Consider the following 20,634-nt stretch of genomic DNA (forward strand, 5'->3'; position numbering starts at 1 on the left):
CAGATTCAATATATAGTATCATACCTGTGGCTATAATTGGGTAAAATGAAGTACTGGTCTCAGAAGTTGTGGATCCCACCATGAATAGCCACTCCACTTTTAGGATTTGTTTTTACGCTAAGTCACTTCAGTTGTGTCCGACTCTGTGCAACCCCATCGACTGCTGCCTTAAAACCAACAAGCAACTAATCATGTTTCTTGCCCTTTATTGCTTTTCAAGCCCCTAAATCATCCAGTTAGTAGAACAAAGTACACAGTTCTAGATCATGCAGTGTATTATGTTCCCAGGTCAGTGTGCTAATCCCTAGCTGACTCACATTTTGGCATGATCAGAAATGTACTTTAGATAAATTAGTCATATAATGGGAATGAAGAAACTGGTAGCAGGAAGATCATGCTTCTATAGAGGCCTGGGAACAAAGCAGGGAAGGCCTGAACAAAGGTATGGCTACAGAGACATAAAGGAATAGAATTATTATACGCAGGAGAAGCTGTGGAAATAGAATGTGAAAGGATACACCAAGTGACTAGGTTCTGGAGCTGAGGAAGGAGACAGAGTCCATGGTTTTGACTCTGGGTGGCAGCACTAATGAAAGAGAAAGAGCCGGGGGGTGTGGTGGAATGGAGAGGAATGTGAGGTTCTGAACACATAAGAGTGTGCGGTCTTGGTGACTGGCTGGAAAGACTGGTTAGGAACTCGAGGAAGACATCAGAGTTAGGGATCTTGATTTGGGAGGCTCCTGGACACAGGCGAGAGTAAAAGATGTGGGAATGGATGACATCACCATTAGGAGGCTGCTGAGAAAAAGAAACATATCAAAGATCGAACGTTGGTAAGAAAAACAACAACAACAAAACAAATCAAGGGAGTGTAGCTGGACAGCAAAGAGCAGATGGTTCAAAGCAGGCATGAGCTGCAGGCATAGTCTGCAAAGACGCCAAGCAAGTCAGGGACTGGGAAAGGGCCACTGGTCGGGCCCAGGACACGGAGGTCATGGCGGCACACAAGTCCAGATGCCAGAAACCAGACTCAGGGGACAGGAAGGCAGAAAGGAGGGCCCACGGGAGGTCCGAGGATGGGAGAGAGAACAAGCAGGAGAGCCCGGCAGCCACAACGCTTGACGGGTGTGGCTATTTGCTCTGGTTTGGGAAAACACCAGAATGTTGCAGGCTGGGAGGAAGAGTACCTAAGGAAAGAATGAACCGGGGCTGGAGAAGGACAGAGGGAGGAGATGAGGTCAGGGAATCAGAAGGGAAATGGATCAGGCATTTCTTCCTCTGGGATGGGAGGAAGCAGCGGGGCACAAAGCTAGGGAAAAATTTAAGGTGGAAACAAAGCAAGTACAGGATGCTGCTCCAAAGCCTCTGAACACACGGTTACTCTTCTCTTTAACCTATGATGCTTCTCTTGTTGAAATCTGTGTGATTCCGCTGGGGCCTAGGGGGTTTCCAAATCTGACTAATCAGCAACATTAACTGGGAAACTTAAAAAATACAGATTCCTAGGCCCAAACCCAGCCCCAGTGAATAAGAATTTCTGGTGGAGGGGGCCTAGGAATCTGCACTGTAAAGCCTCCTCAGTGATTCCTATGGTGATCTGGGTTTGAGACCTCCAAGCATGTTTTTAACCAAAGACGTGTATCAGAATGACAGGGGCAGGCACTGAGTCCACAGCACAGCTACTGACATTTCCAAAAGCTCCCCGGGAGATCTGGTGCGCACCCTGGTTAAGAACCACAGTGAGGAGATGGGACTGAAAAAGCAACCTGGTCAGGAAGGATACTGAAGTCACCATACAGACTGCTTCTCTGTTCCTGACATCACCTGACAATTTCCTGTGGACATTTTTCCTATCAAAACAGCGCCTGCTCCCAGCCTGGCTGTTGCAGGTGGACTGATATGATTGCTTGTGACTTGTCAATGCATTTCCGAGGCAGCCAGGCCGGTGGGGAGGTCAGCTCTGCTTGTTGGAGAGAGACTGGCTTTGGAACTGTTTTTGCATCTCCTTTAAGTGAAAGCATATAGAAAAACATTGCTTTTTCTCTGAACTAACCACACACTGAACCTTATGAAAGAAACAGTAAGATGCAGAACAGAGACGAGGTGGTAGAAAGAGCCACATTTCACTAATTCAAACAAAAATCTGATCAAGTAGATTCACAATTAATTTGGTCTGAAAATTCCTTGCCCTCTTCTGTTGATTTTTTTTTTTAAAGCAGCAGCAACAATACAATAACAAGTACAGAAATGAGAGCCTGACACACGCTTGTCTGGCTTTGAGAGAGGCTGCAAGCCCAGCCCTTTTAATACCTCCCAGAGAAACATTTTCTTTTATCCAAAATGGTGGTGTGATCCAGTCCCTGCTCCAACAGCCCCAGTGCCTCATCTGTTGGAGTCTTTTAAGTTTACGGCACAGACGGAAGCTGTCAGTTTCTCTCTCTTTTTATAGGACATTCACATTTGCATTCTCAACAGACAGTACACGCCTCAAAGGCCATATTCCCCCCAACATAATAATCCTACGCTTGAAATATGAACAAGATAATAGTAGCATGAAAATATTCTTACCCCGATGAAGGCTGGCTCCAGCTGTGGCTTAGTAAGTCAAAAACTAGTAAACTTGCTTGTAATAACATCCTAAAAATTCCAAAGGTTATTTTCCCTCATCCACAGTTAAAAAGCCATCTCCTACAGAACAGTGTCATGTCTGTGACGTGTCCAGGATTAAGGCAAGAGAGTTCTTGGTTATAGTAATTTGTCTGGTTAGAGATTAAAGAAAAAAAAAAAAACTTGACTTGAGCTGTCAGTTAATATTTTTCACTTAACAACAACAACAAAAAAGCCATTTTCATGCTTCACAGAAGAACTGTGTGATTTTTAAACAGGTAAATTCTCCTCCGTCTCTGGCATCTGATAGTTTTTTTGCATGTCAGCGTAAGCAAGCAAGCAAAACACGACCGATGAAGTTTCAAACGCGTCTTAGTTACATAAACGGAAGTTAGCTTTCTTTGATATAGAATTACCGAAGCATCTCACTGAAAAAGCAAAATCCTCCTTGCAATTAATAAAGAATTGGGGGTATTCTAACCAAGCTGAAAACTAAGAACCTTCAAATTCCAAATCTTTCCATTCCTGGATGAGCTTTGGTATTCACATGTTAATAGGATGCCTGCTTTTTTTTTTTGGCCAATGTTCAGGCCAAAGAGTCTGTGAAACAGACTTTTTCCATCTTATGACCTGTTTTAGAATTTCTTTCTTGCAAAATGTTAGTTATTTTGCTTGGTAGATTGCCTGAATTCATTCTTATTTTCTCTCTCTCCCATTACTTTATCTCTCTCCTGTCTCTCTTCTCTCCCACCTTTCCCCTCTTTTTCTTCTATTCTTTGATAAATTATATATTTAAATTAGAGTCCACTTGGACCTACAGTCTATGTCTGACTTGGCAGGGTTGCTAGAGTTAGCAAATAAAAATACATAATTCCCAGTGAAATTTGAATTTCAGGTAAAAAATACACACTCCCCACCCGTTTTTTGGTTTTGTTTTGTTTTTTTAAGTGTAAGTATGTCTCAAATGGGGCTTTCCTGATAGCTCAGCTGGTAGAAAATCCACCTGCAATGCTGGAGACCCTGTTCGATTCCTGGGTCAGGAAGGTACCCTGGAGAAGGAACAGGCTATCGACTCCAGTATTCTTGAGCTGCCCTGGTGGCTCAGCTGGTAAAGAATCTGCTGCAATGCAGGAGACCTGGGTTCAGTCTCTAGGTTGGGAAGATCCCCTGGAGAAGGGAATGGCAACCCACTCCAGTATTCTGGCCTGGAGAATCCCCATGGACAAAGGAGCCTGGTGGGTTACTGTCCATGGGGTCACAACGAGTCGGACACGACTGAGCGGCTAAGTCTCAAATACTGCATGAGACATACTTACACTCATAAACTATTCCTCATTCATCTGAAACGCAAATGGAACTGGGTGTCTTGTGTTTTATCTGGCAATCCTAGTTTAGAGGTTAAACAGAGGGACATGAAACAACAAAGACTTCCATTTACAACTCCTGGCAGAAGAGACATTTCCACTCCTGTCCTTCTGAATGCCTTTGGTCTAGGCACAGCCTTCTCCATGGCATTACTTCAGTTTATTTCTGATCAATCCAGTTTGAATAAAAGATCCACAGGAGGTACCACATCCTGACACTGAAGGAGTCCACTCAGAGCTCCAGGGCTGACCCAGTATCACCGGAATCCAGAACTTGTGAAACTGGTCCCTCAGGCAACACGCGATCTTAGTGCAAGCAGATACCATACAAACACTTGAGTTTTAACGGCTCACTTTTCTTCCAAGTTTGAACCTCACATTTAATGCTTTCAAAGGCACTGGTTTCTGCTGTTCTGACTCTGAGACTGTACAGCATGATTGGGAACGGTATGATTAAAAAAAAAAGCAGAAGAAGAATTCAAATGTACTTCAAAATGTAATGAAATGATCACCTCTTGGACATTCTGAGGGGAAAATAAAAATAATGATATGCTACAGACATTTAAAGATAAGATAAACACATCATGCTAATTCTTAATTCAAGTGTATTTTCCAACATCTAAGTACTCCCAGGGGTATCACACAATTTAGAAATGCTGTTCTCTAGTTTACAGACACAGTCATATTCAGTATTTGGAAATAATCTGAAGTCTAATAGCGGAAATGAAGGCTGTAGAGAAGTGCAGTTAAAAGCGTGAGCTCAGGCGGCAAAATGAGTTGAAATCCCAGCTCTGTCACACAATGGCTGTGTGACTCTGGGCAAATTACTTACCCTCTCAGCGCATCATTTCCCTTATCTGTAAATGGGGATAACCATCCCAGAGAGCTGTGAGAATAACATGAGTAAAATCTTAGAACAGTGCCTAGCACATAGTAAATGCTCAGTAACTTTAAGGGGTGAGAGTCATACGACCTAGCCAAAACTGTCAGCAGGAAAACAAAACTCACAAAAGTAAGAGACTATCTCCATTTTCACAAGTGACTAGTGAGAAAAAGAAAGATTTTTTTGTGGTCAAATGGATAACATCTATTTTTTCAAAATTAAAAATAAAGATATTTTATGCATTTATTCATTAAAAAGTCCTCTGTTTTTAGAGGAATCTGCTTCTGAAACTAGCATCACCCTGTTTCAAGAAGTAAGGCTGTAGGGTCACCAGTTCTACCCAACTCCTGGTTGTTCTTCTCGTCTCACCCTGCTTATTAATTTTCCTTACTTAACAAAACTCCAAAAGCAAATGAATAATACCCTCTCCCCCATCCCTACAATCCAATTAATCTAACTCAATCCTCTCAGTTTAGTGTTAGACAGACTTTCAAATGAAACAGTCCCCAGTTGCCGGGTTCCCTGCCATCTGGTGACGCAGAACTTCATTTGTTTGTGTTTGGAAGCGGCGGCTGAGCCCGTGTGCGGAGGGCTCCAGCTCAGCCCGTGCTTCTGCAGTCTGAGGCGGTGTCAAAGAAAGGGTGCCTTCAAGTCTGGCACTTATAGGGGAATTTCCTTGCTGGGTCATGCTACCTATGTGAGCTCTCTGAGCCTGGGTTCCTTACCTATAAGAAGGGAGATTCTAATGCTGTCAATGTTTTCGAGTTGCTATGAGGATTCAAAGAACTGACTCGTCTACAGGGTGACCTTGTGTTCAGTTTACGCCAGCTGTCCCTGCATCACTGTTATATATTGTACAACCCTCCGAGTTTTAGAAATCATCAGCACGCAGTCTGGTCTACAGTTAGCATTCAGTATTTGTAACCTCTTCATCATGATAAATATATACCCCCATGGTACTATTTGAAAGAAATGCTTTACATCCTGCAGAGCCATCACTTTTAAAGTGGCAATGGCCTTCTTCACACAGAAGGGTGAGTGCATATGTGTGAACGTTTTGTCACCTGTCCGTTATTCCTACAGTCCCTGTCCCTTTCTATGTGTGTATGTGTGTGTGTGTCTGTGTGTGCATGTTCAGTTGTGCCTGACTCTTTACGACCTCATGGACTGTAGCCTGCCAGGCTCCTCAGGCTCCTCTGTCCATGGGATTTTCCAGGCAAGAATACTGGAGTGGGTTGCCATTTCCTCCTCCAGGAGATCTTCCCAACCCAGGGATCGAACCTGTGTCTCTTTCATCTCCCACGCTGACAGGTGGATCCTTTTCCACTAGCGCCACCTGGGAAGACCATTTGTACTGTTCAGTCATTTAAGAAGCTCAAAGTGGAGATGGAATTCTCTGTGGCAGAAACTTGAGGGCAGAGGCTTAAATACTTTACATGCTTCAGGGGAATCATGTGAACACTGCTTTACCAAGACACACTCTGCCAACAGCAGAAGGCCCTTTGAGGTGAGCAGGTGGGCCAGGGCTGGGGAACTGTCCTTTGATGTCTGCCAGCTTCTTGGACTGTTAGATGAATTCCAGAGTCCAGCCCCTGCTATTTCCAAGACCTCCATCGCTGTGCAGAAACACCACTGTGACTCATGGCCTGTAACCAGGCTTCCTCCTGACTCCGCCCGCAAGCCTCCTCTGGGCTCTGGGGCTACAGCGCTCTAAACTCTACGGTGGGAGAGCAGGCAGTCAGGGCTTTTAGGGAGATGCCGGCCTTTTGCTCAGAAACAGGATTTCTTTCTTCCTATCCTACCTCATGAGCTCTCTGCACCAGACCTAAAGCAGTGCCTCCAACAGGGATCTCAGCTCTGTCATTGCCAGCTTGGGAGGTCTCACTCACTGAGACCTTGCCTTTCCCATCTGTAATATGAGATGTAGTAACATCATTGGACTGTTGTGAGACTGAAATAAGACAACGTGTCCGGCAGAGTGCTAGGCTCTAAACAGGCACTGAATGCATGGGAATTTCATGTTGGCACCAGGCTGCCTGAGAAGGGACCAGCGTTAGAGAGAGGCATGGAGTGCAAAGAGAATCTGTGATCTGGGGGTGGGAGGGATGGGGAAAACTCAGGTTGTAAATATACAAGCTCTGCATTTTGCAGATTTACATTTGATTAAAATCCACAGAAAAGAAAGAGCAAATCAAGCTAATGGTATTTCTGAAAGAAGATATACGAAATACACAGTGGATGTATTCAAACCAGCCTGTCTGTTACCCTACATTTATTCATTTACTCACACTAATAATCTTTTACTGAATAAGTATTATGTTCTAAATGCTGGGCCGGGCTTCAACACAAGAATGTGAAGCAGCTTTATGAAAGAAAACATTTGGATAAAGCATAATCACTCTGTTAATGTCAGGCAATATTTATTGATTATGTACTGCCATCAATACATATGGTAATATTATTGATTTACCACAGTCTCCCTTGGCCAGAGTGACTCAGAAAAATACTGCCATCTGCTACAACCACACTGAATACAGAGACGCTCCAGTTTACTAATGAATGTCTCTTTGGACTGAATGAGCTCATTGCAAAGGTGCCAAACTCACTTCCACAGACTGTCCACCTTAATCATCAAGTGAAATAAGTAGGTGCTTCGCTGGTTGAGTTAGAGGTTGGTGAAAAATAACCCTTCCCGTACAGCATTCACCCCAGATACATGCTCCATGAGGCTGTGAATGGGTCCTGAAATTTTCTGAGTTGTCACTCCCTTGAGTCAGAGTTTTCTTTGGCTCTACTACACTGCCTTGGGTTCTCTGAGGGGAGTCCTGCAGGGCTCCCTATAAACTAGCCTGTCGGGCAGGGTGGGCCAGAGAGAGGCCCCACAGCAGACAGACTCCGTGGAGGCAGATCTTTAGACAAGCCTGGTTTCCTCCCCTGTACAGTGGGAAGGAAGAACTCTCTCTCCAGGCTGTGAGGAGGCTGGAAGAGCTCACCCTCATCAGGGACGAGCCGGGGCTACAAACACGGCATGTCCTTTTCTTCCCTCACCCCCTCGGCACAAGTTATTAATATCTCGTTTGTTGGTCAGTAACCTTTACTATGCTTTGTGAACCTGGGTTGACAAAAATGAATTTGTGTGGTTTGACTTGCATTAAAAAAAAATACTAAGAATAGAAAATGTCAGTGTCACGGCGGGTAATGTTCTGTGACACTTTTGTTTGAAACATACACTCTCACAGGATGTGATGTATGGCTGACTGAGAAGGTTATGTTTGAAAATTTGAGATGTGTGTATACTCCGAAGAAATGAAAGCAGGAAGGGATATTTGTATACTCATGTTCGAAGCAGTGTAATTCATAACAGCCAAAAAGGTAGATACACTTCAAATGACTATTGATGGATAAATGGATAAATAAAATGTCTATACACACGATGGAATATTATTCAGTTTTAAAGAAAAAGAAAATGCATTTTTAAAGAGGAAGGAAATTCTGACACATGGTACAACACGGATGAACCTTGAAGACATTATGCAAAGTGAAATAAGTCAGACATGAAAGGACAAATATTGTCTGATTCCACTTCTGTGAGGTGCGTAGAGTAGTCAAAATTATAGAGACCGAAAGTGGAGTAGTAGTTGCCAAGGGCTAGAGGGAGGAGGAAACAGAGAGATATTGGCTACAGCAATTTATTAATTTGGTATTAATGAGAACAGAGTTTCAGCTTGGGAAGATGAAGACCTCTGGGAATACTTGGTGGTGATGGTAGCCACAGAAATGTGAATGTACTCAATGCCTCTGAACTGTACACTTCAAGATGCTTAAAGTGGTAAATTTTATGTTATATGTATTTTATCAAAATTAAATTATAAACCCTTTAAATTACAAAAAAAAAAAAAAAAGCTTGAGAAACCCTGACCTAGCTGACACCTTGAGGAGAGATATGCTTGGATGAAATCCAGGTATAAAGAAAACAGAAAGCATGAGTCCAGGGGAACCAAACAGGAGATGGGATCAGACTTCCTATTTGGTCGAAGAATTTTCTTTTATGATCTCTGGGACTATGGGCCTTTCAGTCTGGTGTAAGGATATGGAAGTTAAGGTTTGCAGTCTTGTTCTGGGATGGCATAAGTTCCAATCTACATTTCTAGATTCATTTAGTATTTTAACCTGAGAGTACAACTAACACAAAGTGAAAGTGAAAGTGTTAGTCACTCAGTTGTGTCTGAATCTTTGTGACCCCGTGGACTGCAGCCCACCAGGCTCCTCTGTCCATGGAATTCTCCAGGCAAGAATACTGGAGTGGGTAGCCATTCCCTTCTCCAAGGGATCTTCCCGACATCCTCTGGGATCACAAAGAGTTGGACATGACTGAATGAATAACAACCAACACAAAGCAACATCTAATTTCCTTCTCAGGTAGAACAACTTCCTGACCCCTCCTCCCCTTCAGCAATGTTGCCCATTCCCGGTTGGACCAGTTGGTCCCTGAAGGCAGGGTCAAGATCTTCCCTCCATATCCACGGGACACACCACACCCCTCGAAGGCCTTCAATCTAATTTCATCTGTGTAAGGAGGGAGTCCAAGGAGCCCTAAACGGCCTTCCAAGGTTATTTTTTATTCTGTGCCTAAGAGTTGGAGAAACGGGATCTGGCCACTTTTCTCTAGACAAAGGGCCTATACTAGACTTCTCATTTTCCTAGCAGACAGGATCCTGGCAAATGACTTAAACAGATATAGAAAGGAAGTCTCTAGGGAAGGTACCTCATGGGCTAAAAGAACAGTCACAGTTCATCATTTTAGACACGGACTGCTACGGCCAAAATAAATATCAGGAAGGTTTCAGATTTCTCTAAAAAGAAAATAACCTCTTTTGGTAAGTAACAGTTCTCAAATCGACTTTGATCTCTCAAATTCCGAAACCTATTATATGATTAGTTTCTATAATCTTATTATTAAAAGCACATGCATAAGTGAGAGATCTCTTTATATGTTTAGCACATAACTGTTCCTTTGTATATTTTTCCTCCATATTTAACATTTTCTAAGGTAATTCTACAATGGGCATAAGATATGTTTAATAAATAACTATGGGCTGTGCCCCCTCTCCCAAATTTATATGTTGAAATCCTAACCCTTTATGTAATGGTATTAAGTGGTAGGCCTTTGGGAAGTATGAGGTCATGAAGGTAGAAGCAGCATGAATGGGATTAATGCCCTTATAAGAAGAGACACAAGAGCGTTAGCTTCCTGTCTCTCCATTCTTTGCAGTGTGAGGACACAGCAAGAAGATAGCCACCTGCAAACCAGGAAGTTTTGGCTTTGGCACTGAGCCTGCCGGCACTTGATCCTAGCTTTCCTAGCCTCCAAAACTATGAGAAATAACTTTCTGCTGTTTATATGCCGCTGAGTCGATGGTGGTTTGTTATACAGTAGCCTGAATTGATAGAGTTGATATAAACTCATTGATGTAACATGGGTCACCTCTCACCTTTATAAACGACTCACAGGTACACATCAGACACCTGGAAAGGAGCTCTGGACATCATTTAGACCCACTTTGTTCCACCTGTCTGTGATACCCAAGTCTTCCAAGATGTTTAACATAATTAGCAGCGGTGGAGGTGAATTCTCCAGCCAACTCCTGGCTTGGAGTTCACCTCTGGGGAGAACTCCATGAACTGTTGGCCTCTGGTTCTGTAGTCTGAAGGCTGGGGGAAGAGAACATTCCAGCTGACATTTCTGGAGAAAACTGACCACTCAGCCTTTTCTTCACAGCCTCAGCTTCACTAGGAGAACTCTGTAAACTTCTTGCTGCTGTTCAGTCACTAAGTCACATCAAACTTTTTGCAGCCCCATGGACTGCTTTCCTGTCCTTCGCTGTCTCCGAGAATTTAAGTCAAATTCATGTCCACTGAGCCGATGATACAGCTAACCATCTCATCCTCTGTCACCCTGCTTCTTCTCTTGCCTTCAATCTTCCCCAGCATCAGGGTCTTTTCCAGCGAGTCAGCTCTTTGCATCAGGTGGCCAAAGTATTAGACATTCAGCATCAGTCCTTCCAACGAATATTCAGGGTTGATTTCCTTTAGGATTGACTGGTTTCATCTTGCTGTCCAAGGGACTCTCAAGAGTCTTTGTAAACTTAACCCTTTCTAATTGTGTTATCTTTTTAAAAGGAGAGATGAAAATTCTCATTAAGCTCTGATCTGTACCAACTGCAGAGATAGGGTTGCTTTCTCTCTTTCTCTCTTTTCACTTTCTCTCTCTGTCATATATGATTACTGCTGAATAGTAATAATAAGGATTTACTGAGTGCCTACTAGGTAATGGGCCCTTACCATATATTCCAACTACTGTATTAACTTTGGAGAAAGAAGGCTTTGTGGGTTGCTCTAGTTCAGTTTGAGCTCATAATAGTTTCCCAGTCTTTTATTGTACAACGTGAACACTGGGCAGACTACTTCCTTCCACCACATTTTGTTATTTCTTTTTCCTAGGAGTTTAACTCTTTGTGTTTAATCCAGCTTCCTTAATTTATGAAGGTCATTTTGAATCCTCATTTATTCTTTAAATTTATCACTATTTTGTTCAAATGCAGATGGGTCCTGCCTTAGGCCTTTTCTACAAGCCTATGCTTTCAACCTCAGACTTGAGCATTGATTAGCCAGTGGTGGGCAAATCTGGATTAAGCAAGCACAGTGACCCTGCCAAACTGCAGTCTTCATTGTGTCTTGGAAATCTCCAGTTGCTCCTTATTCCTAGAACTTTTCTAGTAAAGATGTAGAATCTGAAATGATTTCAGTTTGCTCTTCTGCTGCCCATACCGCCTTAGTCACCTGCTCTAAAAAGTCATCACCATAGTCAAGGTCATGGAGGTTTTTTGTTTTTCTTTTCTTTTGGCTGCGCCATGCAGCATGCGGGATCTCAGTTCCCTGACCAGGGATCAAACCCATGCCCCCTGCACTGGGAGAACGATGGAGTCTTAACCACTGGACCATCAGGGAAGTCCCCATGTAGGTTTTCTTCTATGCGACCTTCCACGAGTTTTATGGTACTGTGTTTTACATTTAGGTCTGTGATCCATTTTGGGTTAATTTTAGTGAGCACTGTAAGGCTGTGTCTGGATTCATTTTTTAATATGTGGATATACAATGTTCCACCACCATTTGTTGAAAAGAGCATCTATATCCATTGTACTGTCTTTAATCGCTTTTCTGAGACCAGCTGATTATATTTATGTGGGTCTGTTTCTGGGCTCTCTGTTGTGTTCCATCATATACTTATCTATTCTTCTGCTAAATACTGTAGCTTTATAGTAAGTCTTGAAGCTGGGTAGTTTGTGTCCGCCAACTTTGTTCTTCTTTCTTATTGTATTGGCTATTCTGTTATCGACTTTAGAATCAGTTTGGTGATATCCACAAAATAACTTGCTGGAATTTTGATTCAGATTGCACTGAATCCAAAGATGATGTTGGGGAATTTGTTAATTTTTTATTGGAAGTATTCCATTATGTTCCCAATACATTGGAAAGTATTTCAGTATTCCAATATGCCAGAATTGTTTATCCACTTACCAGTTGATGTATATTGGGGTTGTTTCCAGTTTCTGACTATCAAGAATAAAGCCAGTATTAAAATTCTTGTACTGATATTTTAAATGACATATGTTTTTCATTTTTCCCATGTTAATAATTACAAATGGAAGTGTGTGCCTAATTGCTGGGGAATGCAATAAATGTGTGTATAAGAAACAGTTTTTAAAAATGGTTATGTCATTTTACACTCACAACAGCAATATACAAGAGTTTCAATTGCTTCATAACCCGTGACTATTTGGTGGTGTTGGTCTTTTCAATTTTACTCATTATAGTGAGTATATAGTTGTATTTCATTGTGGCTTTAATTTGCATTTCCCTGAAGATGAATATTATTAGTAAAATGAATGTTTTCAATTCCTTTTTGGCCACTTGTATATCTTCTTTTGTCTGTTCAAGGCTCTGCCCATTTAAAAAACCTGTGTTTTCATCATTTTGTTATTGAATTGTCAGAGTTCCTTACATATTCTGGATACAAAGTATTTGTCAGGTATATGTACTGTAAATACGTTCTCCCAGTTTGTGTCTTGTCTTGTCATTTCAGTGACCATAGATTTAGAATTTTGATGAAGTCCAATTCATCAGGGTTTTCTTTTCTATGGTTTTGTGGTTTCTGTAAGAAATCATTGCAGGTTATAAAGAAGTTTTCCTATGCTTTCTTCTAGAAGCTTTGCAGGTTTGGGCTCTTTATTGAGGTCTGTGGTCCATCTCCATTGTGTCTGGTGTGAGATTCATGTTTCCCCAGCAGCTGCTCAAGTACCATTTGTTGAAGACTTGGCCTTCCCCACTCAACAGCTTAATGTCTGTATCAAAAATCAAGTGACCATATATTTGTGGGTCTATTTCCAGACTCAGTTCTGTTCCATTGATTTATTTATCTGTCTTATGTCAATGCCACACTATCTTAATTACTTTAGTTTTACAGTAAGCCTTGAAATCAGATACTGTAAGGCCTCCGAACTTGCTCTTCTTCAACACTGTTTTGACTACCCAGATCTTTTGCTTGTCTATAAAAATTTGCAAGGCAACTTGTCATTTTCTATAACAGTGTCCTATTGCCCTTTGATTAACATTGTGTGTACTAATATGAGAACTGACATATTAACATTCAATTAGCCTTCCAATTTATGAACTTCTCTCCATCTATCTAAGTCTAAAATTTCTCTCCTCAAGGTTTAATGACTTTCAGTATATAAGTCTTATATGTCTTTTGCTAAATCTATTAAGCATTTCATATCATTGTAAACAGAGTGGCTTTTATTTTATTTTATGATTATTTACTGTTTATTGCTATTAGAAACACAATTGAGTTTTGTAAACTGATCCTTCTAAATTCATTTATTGGTTCTAGTGCATGTGTGCTAAGTTACTTCTGTCATGTCCAACTCTTTGGACTCTGTAGACGGTAGCCCACCAGGCTCCTCTGTCCATGGAATTCTCCAGGCAAGAATACTGAAGTGGGTTGCCATGCTCTCTTCCAGATCTTCCTGACCCAGGGATTGAACCTGTGTATTTTATGTCTCCTCCATTGGCAGGCGGGTTCCTTACCACTAGCGCCACCTGGGAAGCCCTAGTAGTCGTTTATTAAATTTCTTAGGATTTTCTCTGTAAGCAATCATTCATAAAGATTTTTCCAAAAGATTTTTCAATCTTTATATCTCATTTCCTTTTCTTGCCTTATTGCACTGACTAGAACTTCCAGTGCAATGCTAAATAAAGGAGATAATGCAGACATTAATGCTATGTTCTTGATCTCAGGAGGAAAGTGTTCGGTATTTCACCATTAAATATGATGTTAGCAGGAGGTTTGGGGGCAGATGCCCTTTGTCAGATAAAGTAAGTTCTCTTCTTGTCCTAGTTTGCTGAGAGTTTTAAAAGTCATAGATGGGTGTTGAATCATATCAAATGCCTTTTCTTCATTTATTTAGAGGATCATATGGTTTTCTCCATTATTTTATTAATATGGTGGATTATATTAGTTATGTTTTCTAATGTTAAGTCAACTATTCATTCCTGTGATAAACACTACTTGGTTATAATGAATCATACCCTTCTCATGTATCATTGGGTCATACATACTAATAGTTTGTTAAGAAGTTTAAGTTTTTAATGTTTATAAGAAATATTGGGTGATAACTTTCTTATTGGTGATAACTTTCTTTCTTATAATCCTATGTCATATTTTGGTATCAAGGTTATACTGACTTTATAACAATAAATTCAGTAGTTTTTCTTCCTCTCCTAGTTTCTGAAGGAGTTTGTATAAGACTAGTGGTTCATTTGTTGGTGTTTCATTGGTAGAAACATTTCTTACTTAAGTTTTGATGGAATTTGCCAGTGAAACCACCTGGCTCTGGAGGAATCTTCTTTGTGGAAAAGTTTTGAATACAAGTTCAAATTCTTTAATAGTAATAGGGTCATTCACATATTCTATTTTTTTCTCATGACAGTTATGATAAATTGCATTTTCTGAGGAAATTGACTATTTCATCTAAGCTATCAAATTAATTAGCAGAAATTAGTTCATAATATCCAGCTACTACTGTTTAAATTTCTGCAGGATATGCAGTGATGACCGCTTTTTCTTTGCTAATGTTGGTAATTTATATTTTTTCTCTTTTCTTCCTTGATTAGTCCTGTCAGTGTTTTCCTAATTTTACTAAATTTTTAAAAGAAACAAATTTTGGCTTTCTTAATTTTCTCTATTGTTTTAAAATTTCTACTCCTATTGTTATTACGTATTTCTTCCTAATTATTTGGGTTTAATTTATTCTTCCTTTTCTAGCTTCTTAAAGTGGAAACATAAATTACTGATGTTCACCTTTGTTCTCTTCTATTCTAGCCATGTAAAGTTATACATTTGTCTTTTGCTGTGCATATTGTTTTAGTGAATCCAATAAAAGCTTATAAATCGTACATGCATTTTCATTTAGTTAAAATTATTTTCTAATTTCCTTAGTGATTATTCTATTTAGGAATGCTATTTAACTTTTAAATATTAGAGGTTTTCTGGAATTCCACTGCTATTGACTTATAATGGAATCATGCTGTGATCATAGAACATATTCTTTAAGATTTTAATCCTATGGAATTTATTGATACGTCTTTTACTGTGCACAATAAGGTCTATCTTGGTGAGTGAATCATGTGTACTTGATTAGATTATATCGTACACTTTTTGGGTAGTGTTTTATAAATTTCAGTTAGAACAAAGTGGTTGTTAATGTTCAAATCTTCTATATATTTCCTAATATTTTGCTTATTTTTTTATCAATTACTGAAGAAAGAGATTTAAAAAATCTCTATTTCTCTATTGTTGTTCTGTCAGTTTTTGTTTCATATATTTTGATGATCTATTAGTAAATTCATACATATTATGACTGTTATGGTTTCTTCATTAACTAACCTTTTTAGAATGGGAAAACGTTCTTTTTACCTCTTCTAATACTTTTCATCTAGAACTCGATTTGGTATAATAGTATCACACTAACTTTCCTACACCTACTATTTACACAGTCTACGTTTTCCTCTTTTGGCTACAACCTACTGGTTTTGTATTTAAACTGTATATCTTAAAGACAGTAGGCAGTCTTTTAAATCTAACCTATTTTGGTATTTTATTTTAATGCCTCCAATGACACTTATGCTCTTTTGGATATTTTTTAGTGGTATTTCACTATGCATCCTTAACTTACTGCCAGTCTCCTTGCATTTAATATTATTATATATCACTTCACATGAAATGTAAGAATCTTGCAGTCATGCAATTCCATTTACCCTCTCTTATCCTTTGAGCTATTTTGTCATATATTTCATATTTGCATACATCATAAATTCCATAAAACAGTATCTTGTTTTTAGCATTAAATAATCTTTTATATTTACACATATCTTTTTCATTTCCTGTAAATACTTCCTTCATGTAGGTTTGAACTTCCACCTGATATTATTACCCTTCAGTCTGAGAAATTTCCTTTATCATTTATTGTAGTGCAGGCCTACTGGAGACAAATTCTCTCAGATTATATAACATCAAAAACAACTTTATTTTACTTTATTTTGAAGGATATTTTAGCTAGATTTATAATTCTAACTTGACATTTATTTATCTTCTTTTTTTTTTTTGTCTTTCAGCACTTTAATGATATCTTTGCTTGTATTCCAGCCTCTGTACTCTGTAGTAGGAATCCTTTGGTTAACTGCATCACTGATACCTTAAACACAGTATGTCATTTTTCTCTAGCAATATTTAAGATTTTAAAAATCTCTTTAATTTATGTTTCAGCAATTTTCTGTATCTTTCAAGGTGTGGTTTTACTTTTCTTTATCCTGTTTAGAATTTGTTGGGAGAAGGAAATGGCAACCCACTCCAGTATTCTTGCCTAGAGAATCCTGTAGACAGAGGAGCCTGGTGGGTTGCTGTCCATACGGTCTCACAGAGTCAGACACAACTGAAGTGACTTGGCATGCATGCACTCATTGGAGAAGGAAATGGCAACCCACTCCAGTGCTCTTGCCTGGAGAATCCCAGGGACGGAGGAGCCAGGTGGGCTGCCGTCTATGGGGTCGCACAGAGTCAGACACAACTGAAGCGACTTAGCAGCAGCAGCAGGATTTGTTGAGCTTCATGTAAGTTAATGTTTTCAGCCACTTTAGGAAAGTTTCAGCTATTAGTTCTTCAAATATTTTTTCTGATCTACTTTTCTGTCCTCTCCTCTGAGACCCTAATTCATGTATATTATACTGCTTGGTACTGTCCTATCTGAGGCTCTGCTCATCGTTTCTAATCATCATTCTCATTGTTCTTCATATTAGATAATGCTTACTGATCTGAAGTTTATTTACCCATTATTTCATCATTTCCATTTTTCACTTAAGATTATCCAGTGACATTTTCATTTCAAACATGTTACTTTTCAGTTCCAGAATTTTCATTTGGTTTGTCTTAATCATTTCCATTTCCCTGCTGAGAGTCCTCTTCTTTCACTTATTATGACCATGTTTTTGTTTATGTTCTTGAACATATCTTAATATCTGCTTTAAAGTTATTGTCTGAAAATCCCAACATTTAGGTTACTTCAAGTTCTATTATAGTAATTACTTTTTTTCCTTGATTATGGATAATAACAATTTCCTATTCCTACACATATTCTTTAATTTTTGGTTAGGCAATAAATATTTTGAATGGTATGTTATAGAGGGTTTAGATTCTGTTTTATACCTTTAGAGTATTAATATTTTTGTTCTTTCAGACAAATCACTTGCTGAACTTGTGAATACTTAGGATTACATTTTGTTATGATCTACTTTGGTTTTGCCCTTAAGTTTTAGGGTGAATCCTTTATTCTTAAAGGCAAGGCCTTTCTGAGGTTTCAAGCAAAAACCCAAGTGTTTTCCAAGTGTTTGCAATGATTTACATTACATTCCCTATAACTTGGGTGAGATTCAAATTCCATACACTATAGATAGTTGTTGTAGGCAGTAGACAGATGTTGAAATCTCTGATCAGCTTTTCAGTGGTTCAGTTATTGTTTTCCACTGGACTCATGGGCCTTTTCCCCATACATATGCAGTTTAGAAGTCATTCAAGCATGACAGGGAATTTAAATACAGAAGTGGAACTATCTTCTGCATGGCTGCCTTCTCTCTGGAATTTCCTCCCTTAAATCCTAGCCACCCTTGAACAGCCTTGAACTCCATCTTCAGACACTTCAAGATTATATGATTATGGCCTTGAATTGCAGTTGCTCTTTGTGGAATGTGGAGTGCCCTCAGGGGAGAAGCTGTATAAATATAGATTTCATGCTTTCCAATTTCTTTCTTTCAAAGGTCAAATTGCCAACATTTTCTGCCTTTTCTCGATCACACTCTAGTGTCTTCAAATTTTAAGTTTTGTTTTTTTAAGAATATTTCATCTGGAGTTTTCAATAGTTATCAACAGGAGAGTTAATCCAACATAAGCTTCTCTATCACTGAGAACACTGGCACCCTATCACAGAAATTTTAATTTGTGTGTGTGCTAAGAATAAATTGTACCTCTCATCTTTATGAATACTCAGAAAACCATTCAATAATATATCCTGAAGGGATCCTCAGGTGTTATCCATACTACTGTGTCCTATAAGGCAATCGCTATACATGTATTACATATTACGTATCATGTATTACAATTAACCCCCTGCTCTTACTTGTTTCAGTAAGTAATGCTTACTGATGTAATGTTAGTTACTAATGTTTCAGTAATGATTCCATACAAGTATATACAGCAAAATGATCACCACAGTAAGTCTAGTTGACATCTATTACCACACATAGTTACACTTTTTTTTGTGTGTGATGAGAACTTTTAAGCTTTACTCTTAGCAACTTGCATATACTTAATACAGGATTATTAACTATAGTCATCATGATTTACATTACATTCCCAGGACTTTTTTATTTTATAACTAGAAGTTTGTACATTTTGACCACCTTCACCCATTTTGTCCATGCCTCACCCCCAGCCTCTGGAGGCTACTAATCTGAGCACTCTCTCTCTCTTTCTTTTAAAGATTCTACATACAAGTGAGGTCATATGGTATTTGTCTTTCTGTTGGACTTATTTCACTTAGCATGATGCCCTCAAGGTCCATCTGTGTTGTCACAAGTAGCAGGATATTCCTCTGTTTAAGGCTGAATAATATTCCATTGTGTACATATACCACATTTTCTTTATCCATTCACCTATCAATGAACACTTAGGTTGCATCCATGTCTTGGCCATCACAAACAATGCTAATCTCCAGCTCAGTTGGTAAAGAATCTGCCTGCAATGCAGGAGACCTGGGTTCGATTCCTGGGTCAGGAAGATCCCCTGGAGAAGGAAATGGCAACCCACTCCAGTATTCTTGCCTGGAGAATCCCATGGACAGAGGCGTCTGGCGGGCTACAGTCCATGGGGTCACAAGAGTTGGACATGACTTTGTAACTAAACCACCTTGCTTTTAAAAGACTGAAAAATTGACAAACCGTTAGCCAGACTCATCAAGAAACAAAGGGAGAAGAACCAAAACAACAAAATTAGAAATGAAAACGGAGAGATCACAACAGACAACACTGAAATACAAAGGATCATAAGAGAATACTACCAGCAGCTCTATGCCAATAAAATGGACAACTTGGAAGAAATGGACAAATTCTTAGAAAAGTATATCTTTCCAAAACTGAACCAGGAAGAAATAGAAGATCTTAACAGACCCATCACAAGAATGGAAATCAAAACTGTAATCAGAAATCTTCCAGCAAACAAAATCCCAGGACCAGATGGCTTCAGAGCTAAATTCTACCAAAAATTTAGAGAAGAGTTAATACCTATCTTACTCAAACTCTTCCAGAAAATTGCAGATGAAGGCAAACTTCCACCTTCACCCTAATACCTAATTAGGGTGAGGCCACCATCACCCTAATACCAAAAGCAGACAAAGATGCCACAAAAAAGAAAACTGCAGGCCAATATCACTGATGAACATAGATGCAAAAATCCTTAACAAAATTCTAGCAAAAAGAATCCAACAACATATTAAAAAGATCATACATCATGATCAAGTGGGCTTTATCCCAGGAATGCAAGGATTCTTTAACATCCGCAAATCAATCAATGTAATACACCACATTAACAAATTGAAAGATAAAAACCATATGATTATCTCAATAGGTGCAGAAAAAGTCTTTGACAAAATTCAACATCCATTTATGATAAAAACTCTCTAGAAAGCAGGAATAGAAGGAACATACCTCAACATAATAAAAGCTATATATGACAAACCCACAGCAAACATTATCCTCAATGGTGAAAAACTGAAAGCGTTTCCCTTAAAGTCAGGAACAAGACAAGGGTGCCCACTCTCACCACTACTATTCAACATAGTTTTGGAAGTGTTGGCCACAGCAATCAGAGCAGACAAGGAAATAAAAGGAATCCAGATAGGAAAAGAAGAAGTAAAGCTCTCACTGTTTGCAGATGACATGATCCTCTACACAGAAAACCCTAAAGACTCTACCAGAAAATTGCTAGAGCTAATCAATGAATATAGTAAAGTTGCAGGATATAAAATTAACACACAGAAATCCCTTGCATTCCTATACACTAACAATGAGAAAACAGAAAGAGAAATTAAGGAAACAATAGCATTCACCATTGCA

At 39.4% G+C, this 20,634-nt stretch overlaps 1 protein-coding gene across 6 annotated transcripts in view; it reads right to left on the bottom strand.

Moving 5' to 3' along the window:
• The window catches only part of AFF3 (AF4/FMR2 family member 3), a 208,538-nt gene that overhangs the window by 159,721 nt on the left and 28,183 nt on the right, over positions 1–20,634 (bottom strand). For 2 of the 6 annotated variants that reach the window (XM_043467930.1, XM_043467929.1), the window contains exon 4: positions 4,804–4,857. The exons of 2 other annotated variants lie outside the window; for them this stretch is intronic. In XM_043467930.1, coding sequence (XP_043323865.1) covers positions 4,804–4,857 — 54 coding nt within the window. Of the gene's footprint in view, positions 1–2,568; positions 3,450–4,803; positions 4,858–20,634 lie in introns of those variants that run through there. 2 more of the 6 variants (XM_043467934.1, XM_043467933.1) reach the window with 1 other exon arrangement.

Source organism: Cervus canadensis, chromosome 5 (genome assembly GCF_019320065.1).
Source record: "Cervus canadensis isolate Bull #8, Minnesota chromosome 5, ASM1932006v1, whole genome shotgun sequence".
NCBI classification, from domain to species: Eukaryota; Metazoa; Chordata; class Mammalia; order Artiodactyla; family Cervidae; genus Cervus; species Cervus canadensis.